Source organism: Naumovozyma castellii, chromosome 2, assembly GCF_000237345.1.
Source record: "Naumovozyma castellii chromosome 2, complete genome".
NCBI lineage: Eukaryota > Fungi > Ascomycota > Saccharomycetes > Saccharomycetales > Saccharomycetaceae > Naumovozyma > Naumovozyma castellii.
In genome coordinates, this window is record NC_016492.1 from 330786 (window position 1) to 347838 (window position 17053).

Here is a 17053-nt window from a genome sequence, read left to right on the forward strand (position 1 = left end):
GTTCATCATCAATTTCAATGGTCTTTTGAGTACCGTTGACTGGGTAGGAAATGTTCAACTTAATAAATCGTTTAAAGAAAACATTTTGTTAGTAATTCGAACATTCAAAAAAATAGTTCATTGTATTCCAAATGGCCATGTCCTTAATGATTCTTCCATAAATGATAATAATTTCTTCATGTTGCTTGTTGATCATCATTGCATTTATCCATTTATCTCCTCACACATATGCTTATTATTGATTCATCCACGTCATTTTATAACATTCATAAGGCTCCTCTCTCTTCTGTCATATATTATAATTGGCTTAACTCGGAATTCAACTGTATCATATCAACCACATACCTTCATGATGGCTCACTTTCTTTATTACGTAGGTCTTTCACACAAAGTTCTCTTTATTTCTTATATTGAAATATTTGAATAACTAATTTTGTATATCTGTTTCCCAGCAGTTCTGTCTGGGAACGGACGTTGCCAGCCCAGTCTTCCCTGTAATTCCAAGAAAGTTCCGTTTGGCCCAATGGCAGGACTGGACTAGGCTTGCGGTTCCAAGCCCATGTTTGGAGGGAGATTCATCGGAACGCGAGCGGAGAGATTTAGGAATTTCAATATTTCTTAAAAAAAATGCTCCTTAAAATGTATGGGTGTAAACATGTACGGATTTTGAACGGTCACATTGAACTTGGATACTATTACGTAATAAAAATTGATAAAAGTGGTAATGGTAAGGAAAGATGAATGCCTAAAGAAAGGTGGCAGCTCAATAACTTCGCCCGCCTTATTTATCTTAAGTAGCTGATGGGGACTAGAGTTTGAAAGGTTGCTGCTAAAGGCTAGTTAACTCCGTAATTTTTGTAGTTCAAGAAGACACGATGCCGAAAGACCGAAGTCTATTCACAGATCACAGTAACCACTAATTAAAGATACAGTTTTTATTGGTATAATGTTACATTAGATAGATAGATGCAAATATAATGTTTATATTCATTAATTATTTACTCCCGCATCTCAAGGAATCCGTTGATTCAAACAAGATGTCGCAAATTGTCACTATCAGTGTAAGAAGACATATTTGTGAATACAGATGTTTCTCTTGATCTCTCATGAATTCTTCAGAGATACTTCGTCACTGGCACCTCTGTCAACTGGCGACGAACCTGGAGATTCACTCCGTTTTTCGTCATTGGTTGATATTATTTTATCATCAGGGCGATCGATTTTTCCTCCTCCCTCTGGGTTCCGGTTTTCGTTTGGAGAAATTGCATCATGTAGTCGACTCCCATCTACTTTGAAAGTGGTCGGTGATTTGCCTTCACTCGAGGTAAACTAGGTTCTATTTGGATTTCGTCTCGCGCATCATTGTCATCAGCACCTGATCTGGATGTACTTGGTGTGATATTAGAGGACGAACTGTCATGTTGGGTAGGTCTTCCATCTTTATTGCTAGTTTCGGATTCAATTGAGGGCCGAACAACCTTTGCAGCGTTCTCATTCAAGGATTGCAAAGGACCTCCAGATGAATCAGTTGTATCAGGAGGGTCAATGATTAACTGTTTTCCTGTTGCGGAAGTTGGCAGAGATGGTAATTGAACCAGAGTATCGCCCGGAGGTGACTCTGGAATAGTTACAGGTTGATTGAAACGCATATTTTGAAGTTTCGACTTTTCGAAACAACCTATTACCGTTGGTTGCGGTAGTTCTCCGGTAATATGAAGCTTTTGTTGTCTTATGGAGGGGAACTGTTGTTGATTGTCAAAAGGTTTCATACTCTCATTGGTTACATTGTCCCTATTAGATATAGCTGTCGATAGAGGAAATATACTATTCATGGAGGATGAGGCTGATAGTACACCTGGCATTGGACCAGAACGGGATGATGTGAGTGAGGGTGGGTTTGTGTTTGGGATTTGAGATATTGGAGAAGGAAACATTCGGTACCCATTTTGAGATTGAATGTCAGGTAATTGTAATTTCAAAAGGGGTCTAACATCTTGCCTTACCGTGTTTGGGTCTACTGCCGATGCATAGGCACCTGGAGCGGGCATCATTAAGGACTGTTGGTTTGGAGGTTCTGCAATACCTTGATTATTTAATGCATTTGGGAAAGTCATTCCCATCACGTTAGGCGGTATATTATAGTTAGTAGGGTTCATTGCAGCGGGTCTAAAATAAGGAAGTTCTTCGGGTCTAATGGATCCAGTTGCAATTGGCATATTCTGGAATTGCGGGCTACCAGAATACATTGTTGTTTGTAACCTTTGTCTCTTAATGGAGTCCATTTGAGTGTCTAAATTGTCGACCACTTGAGGTGTTGGAAATGGTTGTGTCATTATGACCTCACCCGTTCCATGTACTGAACCTACATTCATTCCTGGAGGGTACCGGTATACAGTCCCAGTTCTTAACCCCTCTGCTCGAAGTTGTTCCTGACTATTCACGACTAAAGGTCGCGCTGCATTAGTGTTGTATGGGCTGTGATTACTTATCATCCCGTCTCTATTGGGGTCATTGGTTAAAATAGGTTTGTTGTCCTCAGTGAAATCACCCCAGGACCTTTTCCTTTTAAGTTCATACTCCGTTGGATGTTGAACGTAATGTTCCGATTCTTTATTTCTTAAGTAACATTTCAAGAATTCATCCAAGTCCATGGAAGAATACTCATAATATGCGTTATTTGAACCTAAGACTATCAGTGCCACTTCGACCTTACACAAGACAGCCAGTTCGTGAGCTTTCTTAAAGAGGCCAGCTTTCCGCTTGGCGAAAGTCACTGATCTGTTTTTCTCTTCAGCTATTGGCTTAATCTCAATTTTACGTCTACCCATCTGAAAAATGTTGTAGAAAGAAAGTTATTAGTTTTGTATTTTGGTTTTTCTGTGTTTTTGTCAAAATTTTGCCCCAAAATTTAATTTTTCCTAATGTTTTTTTCCAGAATGACTTGTATTAGCTTTCAATTGTTTGCAGGTATTCGACAGTACCTGATTTCTTACTTTAAAACTTGAGTTGCTTTGCCAGGCAGTAAGAGGGGCTTTATATGAAGAAAATATGAACACATGGAGAGAATAAAGCAAGCCGTATCTACCTTAAATTTGTCCATATTTCTATGTTGGAAACGATTAATAACACGGTTGTGGTTTCCGCGGTTTTGAAACCTAATTGGCAAATGAGTTACATTTGTAGAGGAAACAGCGCACAACTGCATGATCCCATTTCTGCCAGTTATTCATGAATTTTCCGCTCGAACAAAAAAAAATATGCAGGATTAAGGTTCCAAGTATTTTTGGATTCTTCTGCGAAAGGAGTTCGGTAATTCCACTTTGCCTTCCGAATGGAAATAGAATGATTTATTCTCAACCCAAAATAGGCGCATGATACGGGACTGACCCCAGGAAAGACACTTGTTCTCTCCAGAAAATCGCCTTGTCAACAGCTCCGACGGATGTGGTATCTGCACGCAGGTATGTGAGTGGTCCCCTCATCGTGCGAAGGAACCGTCCACTATCACTTCCTGATTAACGACAACGAGCCCGATTACCTGGCCACGAGAATATCGCACCAGTGTAGGTACGCTGTTTCACGGTTCCCCTCGACAAATTCCCTGGACTCTTCTTCGACAACCAGAAGCTTGTTCCCATTCGGGCTGGGCTTAGATCCGGCCGCGGTCCTGTCTGTGGCCAGGCTGAGGGTGCGCAAATTTCTCAGCGCATCAACGTTGCCACAATTGCCTGTTTGGTACTAAAACGTTCATCGTTGGAGGTGCAAACCTTACGTAAGGTCCTCGAGTCTCTTTTGGGGTGATTCCCGCAAGAGGTCCTGGATTCGACGCGCCCATGTTAACGTTCCTGGCTCCATTTCCAGGAACACGGGTACCCCATCTGGTTCCGGTTATCTGTGACTCAGCGTTCTGTTCCTCCACGCCGGGTTGTTACCCTCTACGCTCTTCCCTGGGAACGACCGATTGGATAAGTGTGTGCGAAGGGAAACCGAAAATTTGAGGCGATATATGTAGTAACATTCCGACAATATGCCATGAATAGAACCGTTTCTATATCTAGCTAATAATAGTACGTATGCAAGCACGTCACGGGTGTATTTGTTGATTTCGGCCGAATGTCGAGCGAGTGCTTAACTAATCAAGGATTTTTACCCCCCTTCAGATCATATGACACATCCGAACAAAAATACAAAGGAAAGGGTAAGCATAGAAAGACCCTCTCGGGAATTTAATCTCTTACATACAGATCAGTAAGGTTGCATTCCAAGCGAAAAAATAAATTGAATTGAACATGGGACTTTTATCTTGGCCGTACCCGGAGGAATCCACTGGATATTGGGGGGAAACAACATCCACTATCGATTGGTGTGAACAAAACTACGTCGTGTCCCCTTACATTGCAGAATGGGCAAATACAATCTCAAACATCTCTTATCTAATTGCTGCACTATACTCCACTAGATCTACATATCGTAATGGATTGGAGCTAAGATTCTATTTAATTGGTGCTGGTTATGCACTTGTCGGTGTGGGGTCCTCGCTATTCCATATGACGTTACAATACAGATTCCAATTGCTAGATGAATTACCCATGATTTACGCAATGAGTATCCCCGTTTGGAGCCTTATTTGCGAAACATTGGACGAATTTGGTACCGGTAGAGAAAATGAAAAGATTAGGGAAAGGAAAAAATTCAAAGATGAAATTTACACAGGTAGTATCATCTTTGCCATCATTTCAATCGTCAGCTGGGTCTATCTGATGTGGAGAAACACAAACGTTCATGAGGTCCTGTTTGGTATCCTAGTGGTCACGGTCGCCTTTACAGCGGGACTATTAACATACAGACACGTCCTTTCGTACGAAACTAAAAGAAATTTATATTCATCAATGGGAATAGGTGTTGTGTTTTTCCTCTCTGGATTTGTATCTTGGAAATTGGATATCCGTTATTGTTCATTTTGGATCGGGTTTAGAAGAAATGTACTGGAGTTACCATTGGGAATTTTTTTCGAATTACATGGTTGGTGGCACATGTTGACTGGGATCGGTATATATTATTATATCGTGTATTTACAATATCTCAGAGTGATAACTTTAGGTATTGAAAATGAACATGTTTTTATTTGGAGATGGAAACTGCTACCTGAATTAATCCCTAAAGGTATGGCTGTAGGAACAAAATATTCATTGAAACTTTTTGGACCCATCGAAAAACAGAATATTCCAACAACCGAATCTCGAAAGACAAAATGAGTAACCATTTAAATTATAAACATGACAGAAGTCAACATATTCATAAAATAAAAAAAAATAAAAAATTTGGGCGACCTACGTACCAAGTCTGCTTCGTTACCGAGGGGGGAAAAAATATTTATATAAATAGAACGGCCATGAAAATCCTAAAAGTTTAAACTCAACAGTTTCAACTCGAAACATTATGATAAATGAATAAATTCAATAAATAACTAACTAACTAATTAACTATGTGTCTACTTTGTTTGTTGTTAAAACCATTTTTTCGGAATTAAAATGCAGGAGTTATTATCTTAGACATATATGGTCCATCCAATTCATAACCCAATTTGGCATAATAATTTCTCACACCAACACCGGAGATAACAGCAATCTTCTCGGAACCATGCTCTTCACGGGCAATCCGCTCAGCTTCTTCCATTAGCAGCGTACCAAAACCTTGATGTTGAAACTTACGTGGATCTCTGGAATGTAACGGAACTACAGAACCATAAACGTGCAGTTCTCTGACAATAGATGTTCTTTGGGACGTGAATTCCTTTCTATATGTATATTTCTTAGTGGCCTTTCTCAATCTCAATAACCCAATAAGAATATCTTTCTTTGGATCTTCATATGACAAGAAAGTTTCCCAACCACCATTAGCATAGTAATCTCTTCTAATTAACTCCACTTGATCAGGTTGAACTTTATGATGGACTTCTTGAATACCCACTTCCCTTGTACGTATATCTCTACATGAAATACCAAGATCTTTCATTCTAGCCAATGCTAGTTCTCTTAAATTACCATTGTCCACACCAGAGGTGACTAACGGCATTGGAATATCTCTTTGAACACGATAAATTCTTGTCCAAGGTGGCACTAAAGCCATAATTCTGGCCACCAAATCGACTAAGGCATTAGCATTATAAGATTTATATTTACCTGATTTCCAAAGTTCATATAACCCAGTACCTCTAATAACCAAAGTAGGATAGATTTTCAAACCATCAGTTCTAAACCCTGGATTTTCAAAATATTCTTTAAATTGTTCAATATCTCTTTCCATCCCAACGTTAGGTAAATCGGGCATCATGTGAGCAACAACTTTGTAACCAGCATCCTTAGATAATGCAAAAATTTCAGAGACAGCCTTCACGGTATGTCCTCTATTCGTGTCTCTAGCGACATCTTCGTATAGTGATTGGACACCGATTTCCAATCTAGTACAACCATATCTCAACATATCATCCAAATGAGTCTCAGTACAATAATCAGGTCTCGTCTCAATAGTGATACCTACACATTTAGTCAAACTTTGTTGTGAATATTTAATGGCTTCATCAAGATCATTCCCATTAAACCCAGATAAAGCGTTATGCAATTTAGTAATAAAATCTTCTCTATAATCATTAGGTAAAGACATAAACGTACCACCCATGACAATATATTCAACCTTATCAATGGAATGACCCAATTGTTTCAATTGTTCTACTCTACCTCTTGCTTGTTCATATGGATCGTAACGAGCCCTAATGGCACGCATGGACGTTGGTTCATAACCTGTATATGATTGGGTTGAATATTCAAAATCAGAATCTGGGCCACCAGGACAATAGACACAAATGTTACCTGTGTATGCAATATGAGGACAACGATGTGGTTTACACATCACGGCAACAACAGCGATACCAGATGCAGTACGCACTGGTTTGGCCTTCAATTTAGGAAGTAAGTATTTCTTGTATTGGTCCGGAATAGAGTTGATAATATCCGTAAGCCTTGGCTGTTGTTTCAACTTATATTTCTTGGAGTATTTAGTAATCAGACCATTTAAGTTGATTTCTCTCGTTGTGTTGGAAGTTAAAGAGTTAGTCAATTCCAATGTGATGTCGGAACAACATTGGATAAAACGTTCCTTTTCTGGAGCTAAATTTTGCTTATTGGTCTTGGGACCCTTACCGTGACGACCCATGTTGTGGTGATGTAGTTATCCCTGCTTGAGCCTCGTATGCTGTGAACTAATAATCTTTCATTTCAGATTCATGGGATGATGAGCTTAATAATCGAAATTGAAATTTCAAGAAAAAAATTTCAGAATTAAGGGAAAAGAGGGTAACGAAAAGTTATTGAAGATCTCGAATAAACAAACAAGATGATAGAACGCGTTAAATTAACTTTATGCAATATAATGCACAGGCATTAGCACCAAAAAACAATCGGAATAGGTTTGATTTAGGAAATACTGCCACCATTATGGGAAGATGAAAGCACCAATAAATGTCAACTCAGACGTCGAGAATAGTATAAAACGTCATGAAATCACAGTTGCTGATAATAATGATCTTCTGAACAACGAGCTTCGAGGTATAACCGCCATGACATCCCCGAATGATATATCTGATGAAGATGGCAGCTTATTTAGTTCTACATTTCCATCCCCAATGGAATCAATCCCTGAAACTGAATACCTGACAAACTCAAAAGAAACATACAACGATTTAACCGCTCAAAACCAAGAGGACATGAGGGAAACTCGAAGGTTAATCAAAGAGCATATTGCCGAATGCCTCCGAGATGACAGTGATGATGAAGTTTTGCCCCCTCCTTCCAAGGAAGAAATGAAGCAGTTTATAAATACTTGTTTAAACGATTCGCCAAGGCGACATGAACCTGACAGCTCTGGTAATTCAAAAAGTGCCGCTGAAGATAGTGCATTAGCTACAAAAGAAATATTTTCATTTTCTGAGCCACCACTAACTTGTGGAAACGAAACTCGGCCATCTGAAGATTACCAATCTTCGTCTCAATTTGGGGAAGAGCAGATTGAGAGTACTGCAACAATTTACGATATCTCTCCATTAAATGATGAAATGGACCAAGGATATGCGAAAAAATCTAATAATAATAATGATGATGCTGATTTTAGTAACATTAACAAACAAATAATACCGTCAGACATAGGAACAAATGATAATGAAGTACATCCTGCTCTCAGTCGAAATGAAGAAGAGCAACCTCTCAAACAATCTTCCATAAATGTATCAGCCTCATTACCTTTGCCAGAAATTGAATCGCCTCAAACTGATGAATTTCCTTTAGTAGAGCAAAATACCAGGTTTGAACATGTTTTATTTTCAAATAATGATATTATACTGGAAGATAAAGAGACCCTACTAACAGCGGCTCATGAAAAAAAATTATCTCTTGGGATCGTAGGAAAAACATCAACATTCTCTCTATTGCTTCCAAGCCCTCTATTAGAAACATTAATTGATGCTGAAACTAATTTTACCCAAGATACAATTGGAGAAAGCAGTAATGCTGTTTCTTCTTGTTCAACGATTGTTCATATCGACAATAATGCACCCAGCTATGGCAAACTACATACAGAGCTAGAATCAAGTGGACTCAATACCATAATTGTCAATAAGATGCCTGAGTTGAGAACTTCTAACGAAAGTGATAAAACCTTCCCGAAGAATATAGAAATGCCAAATGAAACTAGTGGTAAGAATGTAATATCTGGCGCAAATACTCCAACAGTACCATCAAGAGAAACCTATTTCATGGAAGATAGGGTAGCTAGCACAAACTCTGAAGGAACAGAAAAAATACATTTTGACGAGCAAAACCATGATAAACACATTACAGTTTCAAGCTCTATACCACTAGAGAGGGACTATAAAAGCGAAGAGGAGTCTATCCCATTTTTACGAAAATATAATCATAGAATAAAAAAGTCGCATGAACCGATTATTCTTTCAGCCAAAAAAGAGATGAATAGGATACGGCATAATGATATTACCAGAACAGTTATTACAAAAAATACTTTAGAGATGACTCCACTATATTTTGATGATGGATTGTCCCTTTGGACTGATAAGAATTTAATAACCGCGCATTATAATATGCATTCATCAATTAATCAAGAGATATACACAAGTGCGTCACCTTCGCTAGCAATGACAAATTTGGCGAAGACGTACAAAGATCGGTCAAACCTATTTACTGAAAAAGAACTTATAGGCGGTAGCTTCAGTCCATTATGAAAGGGTAATATTACCAATTGTATTTCTGTATACATGAGCTAATAAACATTACAGCATAATATACTATTTCTCAGAAACACATTCTATATTAACATTGTACTGAATATTTACACGATATCTTATTTAAATTTATGTTGACTTACCATCAACTGGTTCCACCCTATAAAGATCACCGCAAATTCTCATTTTCCTAATAGCCTCTTTATTATCATCTGAATAAGTCTTCTTTGGTAATTTCCCTTCAGGTTTACTTTCAAATAGGGATCCCATTATATACATTTCGTTAGTTGTTGCATCACAAAAGAATGAAATATAGTCAATAACGTCTCTCTCTACTGTATCTGTCATTTCTGTACATTTATCGATTTTGATCAATCTCTGTCTTGTGTTAAACCTGTAAACCAATTGAATATGTTCCAGAGGCCTACCTGGAATCATCATTGGCTGAACTGACACAATTTTTGGGACCTCATTAAATTTAAGCAATTCCCATTCAAGTAATATATTTTTTGGTAAAGACTTTACTCTTGCCTGTAATGCCTCGTCAACCCAAATTGAGGTGCAATCCTTCACTGAATTTACTTTTTTTTCAGCAAAAGCAGTGTTAACTTTTATATAAAGTTCTATGGCTTTGTTCTTCCAAAGAAGAAAGTTGGGCTTCATACCGGATTGATACCTAAATAATCCGACATTGATGGTATTTAAACCAAAATTGTACACTCTTCTAATGAGAGCGTTAAGACAGATAGCAGGATGCAGAAACACATTTGGATAATTTCTGAATGATGAAGGAATAAACATATCCATAGCAATACCAATAACTCGTGGATTTATGGGGTCAGGTTTCTCAACCTTATCTATCGGATTTGAATCCCCGTCCCCTAATCTGGTCATTGAGCTGGAAAATAGCCTTGAACGAGTCTGTCTTAACGTATTAAGGTATAGGGGCTGATAAAGAGTACGGCTAAGAGGGGCCCTGATCATCTTTAATGTTCTTATTGGTTAGCTTGTATTACGATTCTATAGCTGTATTTGAAAGTAGAGGAGCGATTTTAATGGTTTTCTTCTGAAAGGCGTTTCTTATTCCGAAGGTACACAGTCAAGAATTAAAGAAATCTTGCCTGAAGGGCCATTTGTAAAGTAGATAACTATCTGATCATGATCAGTTTGATAATATAAGCAAGGAGTGAAGCCTATCGCCAATAATCTTTCCGTAACAAAAGTACAGTCATATTCAAGAGTATACTGATAGTCTTGCTTACGTAAGATAGCGTAGGGAGCTCTTGAACTCTTGAACTTAGATTTGAGTTTGAACGTTGAAGGAGTAGCAAACCACCCTTCAATTCGAGCAGCATAGTGGTTGAGTAAGTAAAAAGAGAATATGAAACCTTATATCATTGATTTGAAGCTTAAGGATACAGAAAAGGTTAATTGGAAGAAGAGTCTTTCCAATTATTTGAAGAAATCATATGGGTCCAGAAATTGGGAGAGCTTTTATGATGAAAAATTGACCTCCAATTTGGACCATTTAAGAAATAATGCTAATGGCGAATTAGCCCCTGATGCATTATTAGAACAAAATTATAAATATTATGCTCTGCTAGAGCATTTAAATTTACGGGTCGGTAAGAATAGTTCACAATTGAAGATCGATTTCATCTGGTACGATGCTGAATATTCGTTAACTCCAAAGGATCAAAAGTATAAGCAACATACCATAACCTTCGAAAAGTCATGCATCCTCTACAATATTGCAGCCATTCTTTCACAGGCTGCTAAAGAGAAAATCGACAGCGATCCTAAGATTGCAATTGGGCTCCTATCTAAAGCTACCACAACTTTCCAGTATTTATCTGAAAACTTTCTAAACTCGCCATCAGTTGACTTAAAAGCTGAGAATACTCAATTCCTAACGAACTTATGTCATGCAGAAGCACAGGAAGTATTCTTATCAAAATTATTAAGTAGTCCCACAGCTGAAAAGCAGGCTTCCCTAATTAGCAAATTGGCATTTGCTACTTACAACTTAGTGGACAAATGCTCGAAATATCTAAAGGCTCCAGAGGGAGGTGTTTCACCATATGGTGAACCCAGATGGAGTACAATTATGACTTGTAAGGCATATCTTTATAGATCGATTACTGCATATTATTATGCCCTGCATTTGGTGCAAGAGAATAAAATCGGTCAATCTATCGCATTTTTGAAGATCGCTAACCAAAACATTGTTTCAGCATTCCCTTTTAGATCCTCATTAAACGATTATTTCGATTTCGAAGGGTTTAAAGAGACCATTAACAATAAAATGAGAGAGTTTAACAAGGATAATGATTATATATATCATGATTTGATTCCATCTAGTGTCTCAATCGAAAGTATCAAGCCAATGGATGCCATTAAATCCCCGACTTGGCTACAGCAATTACAACCCTATATGGACGCAAGCTCAAATGATGCAGATATTTTGTATAAGGGAATTGTCCCAATGGAAATATATGAAAAAGAAAGTATTTACTCAGAAGAAAAAGCTCAGCTACTAAGAAAGGAAATGGAATCAGTGGAAACTGCAGACTTGGAATATACGTCGTTCGTGGAATTTACCAACTTACCCAAGTTGATCAATGACCTAAAAAAGAAATATACAACTGGTGGAAATAATAATGATGCAGACCCACAACTTGAAATGATGAGAGATCAAATTAAATCATGGGCGTATGCAGTTCAACAGAATGAATTTAATGATATTGAAAGAATCATTAATGTCATTTCTTCAAAAAGGAAGGAAATCTTGGATATTTTGGCAACATTACCTGCAGAGGAAAAGGAGAATATCCTTAAATTGAAAGCGTCATTAGTCGAAGCATCACAGTCTGATGAGAAACTGTTTAGACTTATTAAACCATACGTAGCTGAGATCAAGCTGTTATGCAATGATTCTTCGCTATGGAGAAAGTTTGATGAATTTCAGTCAGCAGGAGCTTTCCAACCAAGCTTGTTAGATATTGACGATTCTAAGACAGAATTAATATTGTCTAAATTAAAGGCTATAACCCAATTTGCTGAAGACCTGAGACTATTAAAAGAGGAACGTGCGAGAACGATGGGTGAATTGAAAGATTACGTTAATAATAATGATGATATCACTAGTCTGTTGTTAGCCAATAAGGATAAGTCGGATGCCGAATTGCAATCATTGTTTGAAAGTGAGTTAGCAAAGTTTGAGCCCTTGACAACAAGGATAGAAGCCACAATATTCAAACAGGGCTCCACCATAAATGGAGTTAAAATCGAATTGGATAACATATTTGGCCTGACCGGAATACAAGACAAAACACCGGAAGAGCAAAAGGCTGAACTTGAACGAAAATTGTTTTTTGACAAATTGGAAGAGGCTACAACTAAGTTCACCATATTTAGTTCAGATATTCAGAAGGGATTGAATTTCTACAACTCTCTACTTAAGATGAGCAAAGATTTACAGAACTCAGTTGAGCAAAATCCATCTAGAAACACTTCTAACATCACGATGCAACCTCCTCCTGCACGTCCTCCACTTCCTATGCAACCACAAAGAATGGGTACGAGTTCATACTCTCCTATACCACCTTCTGATCTTAACTCCAGATTCGATAATTTAAATTTGAACCACACACAGCAATATCAAGGCACTTTCTCGAACGAACCTAATAGAACTCATATGCAAGAAGGTCCACCTGCATATGTCGAATCTACTTTCGGGATGAACAACTTTCCATCTCAACCTGCACCATCAAATTACCAACGTCCACCTATTCCTGTACCTCAAGCCCAAGCTTCGCTGGGAGCGCCTCAAGTACCACCAAAACAGCCTCCCATGGGAATGAATGATTTATTATCGAGGAGACAACAAGTTGAAAATGAAGAGCGTGAACTGCAACAAAATCCAACTTCGTTTTATAATAAAACATCCGTTTTTGATGAAAACTTATATTCCAAGTATAGTACATAGTGATAGAAAGGAAAGAACGAAAATTAAGAAAATGTTGAAAGGATTATATAATATTACAACTATACTCTTTTTTCTTTTAGCTATGTAAGTTTCAATAGTGTTTACTACTTTTTCTCAATGGTACTTGCACTGAACTTCTGTGGTCCTTCTACATTTTTACCATTTTTCTTGTTTCTATTAAAAGGTGATTTTCTCACTTTATGAAGCATTGGAGAATGCCAAACGTTTTCTGAACCGAAATCAGCTTCCGATATCTTAACAAAACTTATTATTCCATCATCCATGATAGCTAGTAAGAAAGTTCTAAACCCATTTCTCAATCTTCTTAATTGCTGTACTTGAGGTGAGAACGAAGAGGCTGGGCGTCGCGTTTTCACATTTTTATTCATTGGATTATCACTTGATTTTTTTTGTTTTGCTTTTGATTTCAAACTCGTCAAATACTCTGATCTTTTAATGCCATTTGTGTAGGTAGATGCATCCCAATCCATTCCTTCTTGAAGGAATTCAAATTTATAATCCAAAGAATTAAAAATACCTTTAATTTCGGAGTAAGTGGGGAAATGACTTGATGGATCATTTTTATTATATATAACAACTTGATAATCTGGAAGACCAGGACTTTTTTTTTTATAATTAGTTTGAGGTTTCCAGACATTGAAATTAATCTTTAGATCAGTATTTTCATTTTGCACAGTGTCACGAAACGTTCCACGAAGATCAATGACTGTCTTTGGAATGTTTGTGGAAGGTATTAGAGTATTCAATCCTCTATACAATTGTGGAGAAGATGTATATTTCTGAAAATAAAAATTCCATGGACTGAAAAACCACCGATTATGGAGGGATATTTTTTGCTGTGCAAGTGAGCCCGTCAAGGCATTGTATAAAAGTTGTAAGTGTGAACGTTTGCTGCAGACCGATGATGGTGCGTAGAAGGATGTTGTGTCATATGATGTATCATCAGCACTTGTCACTATAAACCCCAATCTCTTCAAATGAGCATATATGGCAAAGGTATCGAGTTCGTTCTGATCCTTGAAAAGGACATACAAATCCTGTATGCTTAATGGAATGTCCAACTCTTCAGTCTTTATGAAAGGAGTGACTGTACCTCTTTCTGCCAAATACACGAATTCGTGAAATTGCAAAAAAAAATCCCCCGATGATGTTGCTCTCCCCATGGTGTTCATAAAATTGCCTCTAGGTTGAGGTATGTATGCCAAGTGTGTTTCAGGAATATAATATGCCTTAACTTGTGATTTAATGATGGATCCTCTAATGAAATTTGTGAGTGTATCAAACATAGCCTTCTGGGCTCTATATAATAGTAACTCCTGCATGTTGGTTTCATCAGGTTCAAAATCCTTCTCGCCTCTCTTTGGTATAACAGCTATAGCTTCATTAGTTCTAGAAAGCTTCGCTATCTCGGACCAATCTTGTGTTTGTTCATCATCTTCTAAATCAGCATCTTCACCAGCCGAAATTTGTATATTAGCTGGGATAGCAATCGACATTTTTAGGTCTCGTATACCTGAACACAGAATCCCCTGAAATAAGTGAGTTTTGTCTCTATTTTATCGACCATTGCTGCAATATTTCATCTCATCACATTAAACAATAATTCGAAAATTAAAATGCGCGCCAGTAAATGACGCTGATAAAATAAAATTCAAAGTTGCCATGAAGATTCGACATGAGATAAAGATATCTTTGAAACTGATAAAGTTCTCTTAAATAGAAGCTAACCATTAAAAATAAAAATGGCCAACCAGCTGATAAATTTTGAAGACAAATGTCAAAACACTTCTTTGAAAGGTTTCTCCAAACATAGATATTAGCTTCTTAATCCAACAGTGTGAGAACGGCACTAACTTCTGGTTAAAAGGTTCCAAGAGTGCTAAGCTTGGAATGGGTTTGTGGTTTGCTTTCTTTTCTGAGTTTCCACTAAGAAGAACTATCAAAGTCGTTTGAAGAATGTCTTGAGTAAATAAAGATTATGTAATCCTTAATGCTTACGTACAAAAGAAAAAGAAACGGACCAAAATTATCTCAAATTGTTTTTTTTCGACACATCCATTCATTAATTATACACAGTCCTTGAAAGATTAAGGTAGGGATAGTGCATTCATATTAAAGAAACATCAACTCTTCGCAATTACCGAGAAAAGAGAAGTTTACTTGGTACCATTTCAAGTTTTAATACCCATTCCACAACGATGAAGACTTCCTCCAAGAATATACTGATATTGGCCAGTTTAGCAGGTATTACATTTGCTGCTTCGACATCCCAAGCAAATGCAAAGACAAGTCCGGATACTTCAGCTCTTACAGGTACCGCTGCTAATACTCAGGAAGTTGCGGAAAATATATCTCAACCAAGAAACTCGTTCTTCATGGCTGTTTCCATGATTGGTTTTTCAGAAATTGGTGATAAGACATTTCTAATCGCTGCCTTGATGGCAATGCGTCATCCAAGATTCTTGGTGTATTCTGCGGCTGCTTCATCTTTGGCTATTATGACCATCTTGTCTGGGATAGCTGGTCACACATTTTCGTATTTCATTCCTGAACAAATCACATCCCTTTTAGCAGGTCTCCTATTTTTGGTTTTTGGTTATAAATTAACCATGGAAGGTTTGAGTATGGAGAAAGTTGCTGGTGTCAATGAAGAAATGGCTGAAGTGGAAGAAGAAATTGCTCTTAATGACATAGATCATTCTTCGAAAGACCTTGAAAAGGGTCCTATGGATAAATTAAGATCTAAAAAAAATTGCCTATTTGTTTGTTTGGATAAGGTTCAGGATTTAGCATCATATATCTTATCGCCCGTATTCGTTCAAGTCTTTGCTATGACTTTCTTAGGTGAGCTTGGTGACCGTTCTCAAATTAGTATCATTGCCTTGGCGTCTAATAACGATTATTGGTATGCCATTGCTGGTGCTATCGTTGGTCATCTTATTTGTTCCGGTGTTGCTGTCATTGGTGGAAGATATCTGGCTACTAAGATTAGTATGAGAACAATCACTTTGACCGGTGCAGTTCTATTCTACTTATTCGCCTTGATGTACATCTATCAATGCTTCACATTTTCTGGAGAACCAACTAATGTTTAAGAATATTCGTTTGGTGCTGTGTCAGGAACTAAATTTATTTCTTCATGATTTGATACAGTAGTATATACATCCTCAAAAAAATATAATGATTATAGATTCATTTTTTATGAATAATGTTTAAATTTTATGTTTCATTTGCAGATTCTTTTATCAGCCTTTCTCGTAAAATTCTTTTTAATGCCTTTTCAGTTTGTTTATCTAATTGCTCTAGACTGCTTCTCATCCTGAGTTTTAGATCCTTAGTTACACTGGCTTTTTGGTTTACATTTTCTCCTTCCTTTTCTTCTCCACTTCGGAGTTCCATTCCCATCGCATCAGCTATTTGTCCAGACACGCTTAAACTTTCTTTTTCGATGTTCCTAGCTAGGATCTCAACGGTAGTCCCTTCGTCTTCACCGAAACTATTATATATCTTGTTATTGGATAGTTGTTGGTCATTATTTCTCAGCTTCTCCGGCCTTTTAGACTCTGATAATGAAGAGTGGTCCCCTGCATTTCGTATCCTCTCTTGCAGTTCAGCTAGTCTTCTTTTTCTTAATAATGTTTGTTTCTGAATATATGACATTTCGATACAAAGGTTCTCACAGTCTTGAATATATAACCCAACTATCGTTATTGATAAACCTCATTCATATTATTTACATTTTCAGTGACATAATC

General features: G+C 37.4%; 9 protein-coding genes across 9 annotated transcripts; 4 read left to right on the forward strand and 5 right to left on the reverse strand.

Moving 5' to 3' along the window:
• Window positions 1–1286: 1286 nt before the first annotated feature.
• NCAS0B02030 (uncharacterized protein) lies at window positions 1287–2828 on the reverse strand (the record flags this gene model as incomplete). The annotated part of the gene is made up of 1 exon (XM_003674613.1): window positions 1287–2828. One exon carries the CDS (start codon window positions 2826–2828, stop codon window positions 1287–1289), a length of 1542 nt encoding a protein of 513 aa, XP_003674661.1.
• A 1461-nt stretch (window positions 2829–4289) lies between these two features.
• NCAS0B02040 (ceramidase) lies at window positions 4290–5255 on the forward strand (the record flags this gene model as incomplete). Its single annotated transcript, XM_003674614.1, has 1 exon — window positions 4290–5255. One exon carries the CDS (start codon window positions 4290–4292, stop codon window positions 5253–5255), a length of 966 nt encoding a protein of 321 aa, XP_003674662.1.
• Window positions 5256–5526: 271 nt separating this feature from the next.
• On the reverse strand, window positions 5527–7212 carry ELP3 (Elongator subunit ELP3; the record flags this gene model as incomplete). The annotated part of the gene is made up of 1 exon (XM_003674615.1): window positions 5527–7212. One exon carries the CDS (start codon window positions 7210–7212, stop codon window positions 5527–5529), a length of 1686 nt encoding a protein of 561 aa, XP_003674663.1.
• Window positions 7213–7501: 289 nt separating this feature from the next.
• NCAS0B02060 (uncharacterized protein) lies at window positions 7502–9289 on the forward strand (the record flags this gene model as incomplete). The annotated part of the gene is made up of 1 exon (XM_003674616.1): window positions 7502–9289. One exon carries the CDS (start codon window positions 7502–7504, stop codon window positions 9287–9289), a length of 1788 nt encoding a protein of 595 aa, XP_003674664.1.
• A 129-nt stretch (window positions 9290–9418) lies between these two features.
• On the reverse strand, window positions 9419–10273 carry MBA1 (Mba1p; the record flags this gene model as incomplete). Its single annotated transcript, XM_003674617.1, has 1 exon — window positions 9419–10273. One exon carries the CDS (start codon window positions 10271–10273, stop codon window positions 9419–9421), a length of 855 nt encoding a protein of 284 aa, XP_003674665.1.
• A 397-nt stretch (window positions 10274–10670) lies between these two features.
• Window positions 10671–13277, forward strand: BRO1 (Bro1p; the record flags this gene model as incomplete). The annotated part of the gene is made up of 1 exon (XM_003674618.1): window positions 10671–13277. One exon carries the CDS (start codon window positions 10671–10673, stop codon window positions 13275–13277), a length of 2607 nt encoding a protein of 868 aa, XP_003674666.1.
• Window positions 13278–13381: 104 nt separating this feature from the next.
• Window positions 13382–14794, reverse strand: SEN54 (tRNA splicing endonuclease subunit SEN54; the record flags this gene model as incomplete). The annotated part of the gene is made up of 1 exon (XM_003674619.1): window positions 13382–14794. One exon carries the CDS (start codon window positions 14792–14794, stop codon window positions 13382–13384), a length of 1413 nt encoding a protein of 470 aa, XP_003674667.1.
• A 702-nt stretch (window positions 14795–15496) lies between these two features.
• GDT1 (putative ribosome biosynthesis protein GDT1) lies at window positions 15497–16393 on the forward strand (the record flags this gene model as incomplete). The annotated part of the gene is made up of 1 exon (XM_003674620.1): window positions 15497–16393. The coding sequence occupies one exon, from the start codon at window positions 15497–15499 to the stop codon at window positions 16391–16393; it is 897 nt and encodes a 298-aa protein (XP_003674668.1).
• A 124-nt stretch (window positions 16394–16517) lies between these two features.
• On the reverse strand, window positions 16518–16958 carry NTC20 (Ntc20p; the record flags this gene model as incomplete). Its single annotated transcript, XM_003674621.1, has 1 exon — window positions 16518–16958. The coding sequence occupies one exon, from the start codon at window positions 16956–16958 to the stop codon at window positions 16518–16520; it is 441 nt and encodes a 146-aa protein (XP_003674669.1).
• Window positions 16959–17053: the final 95 nt, after the last annotated feature.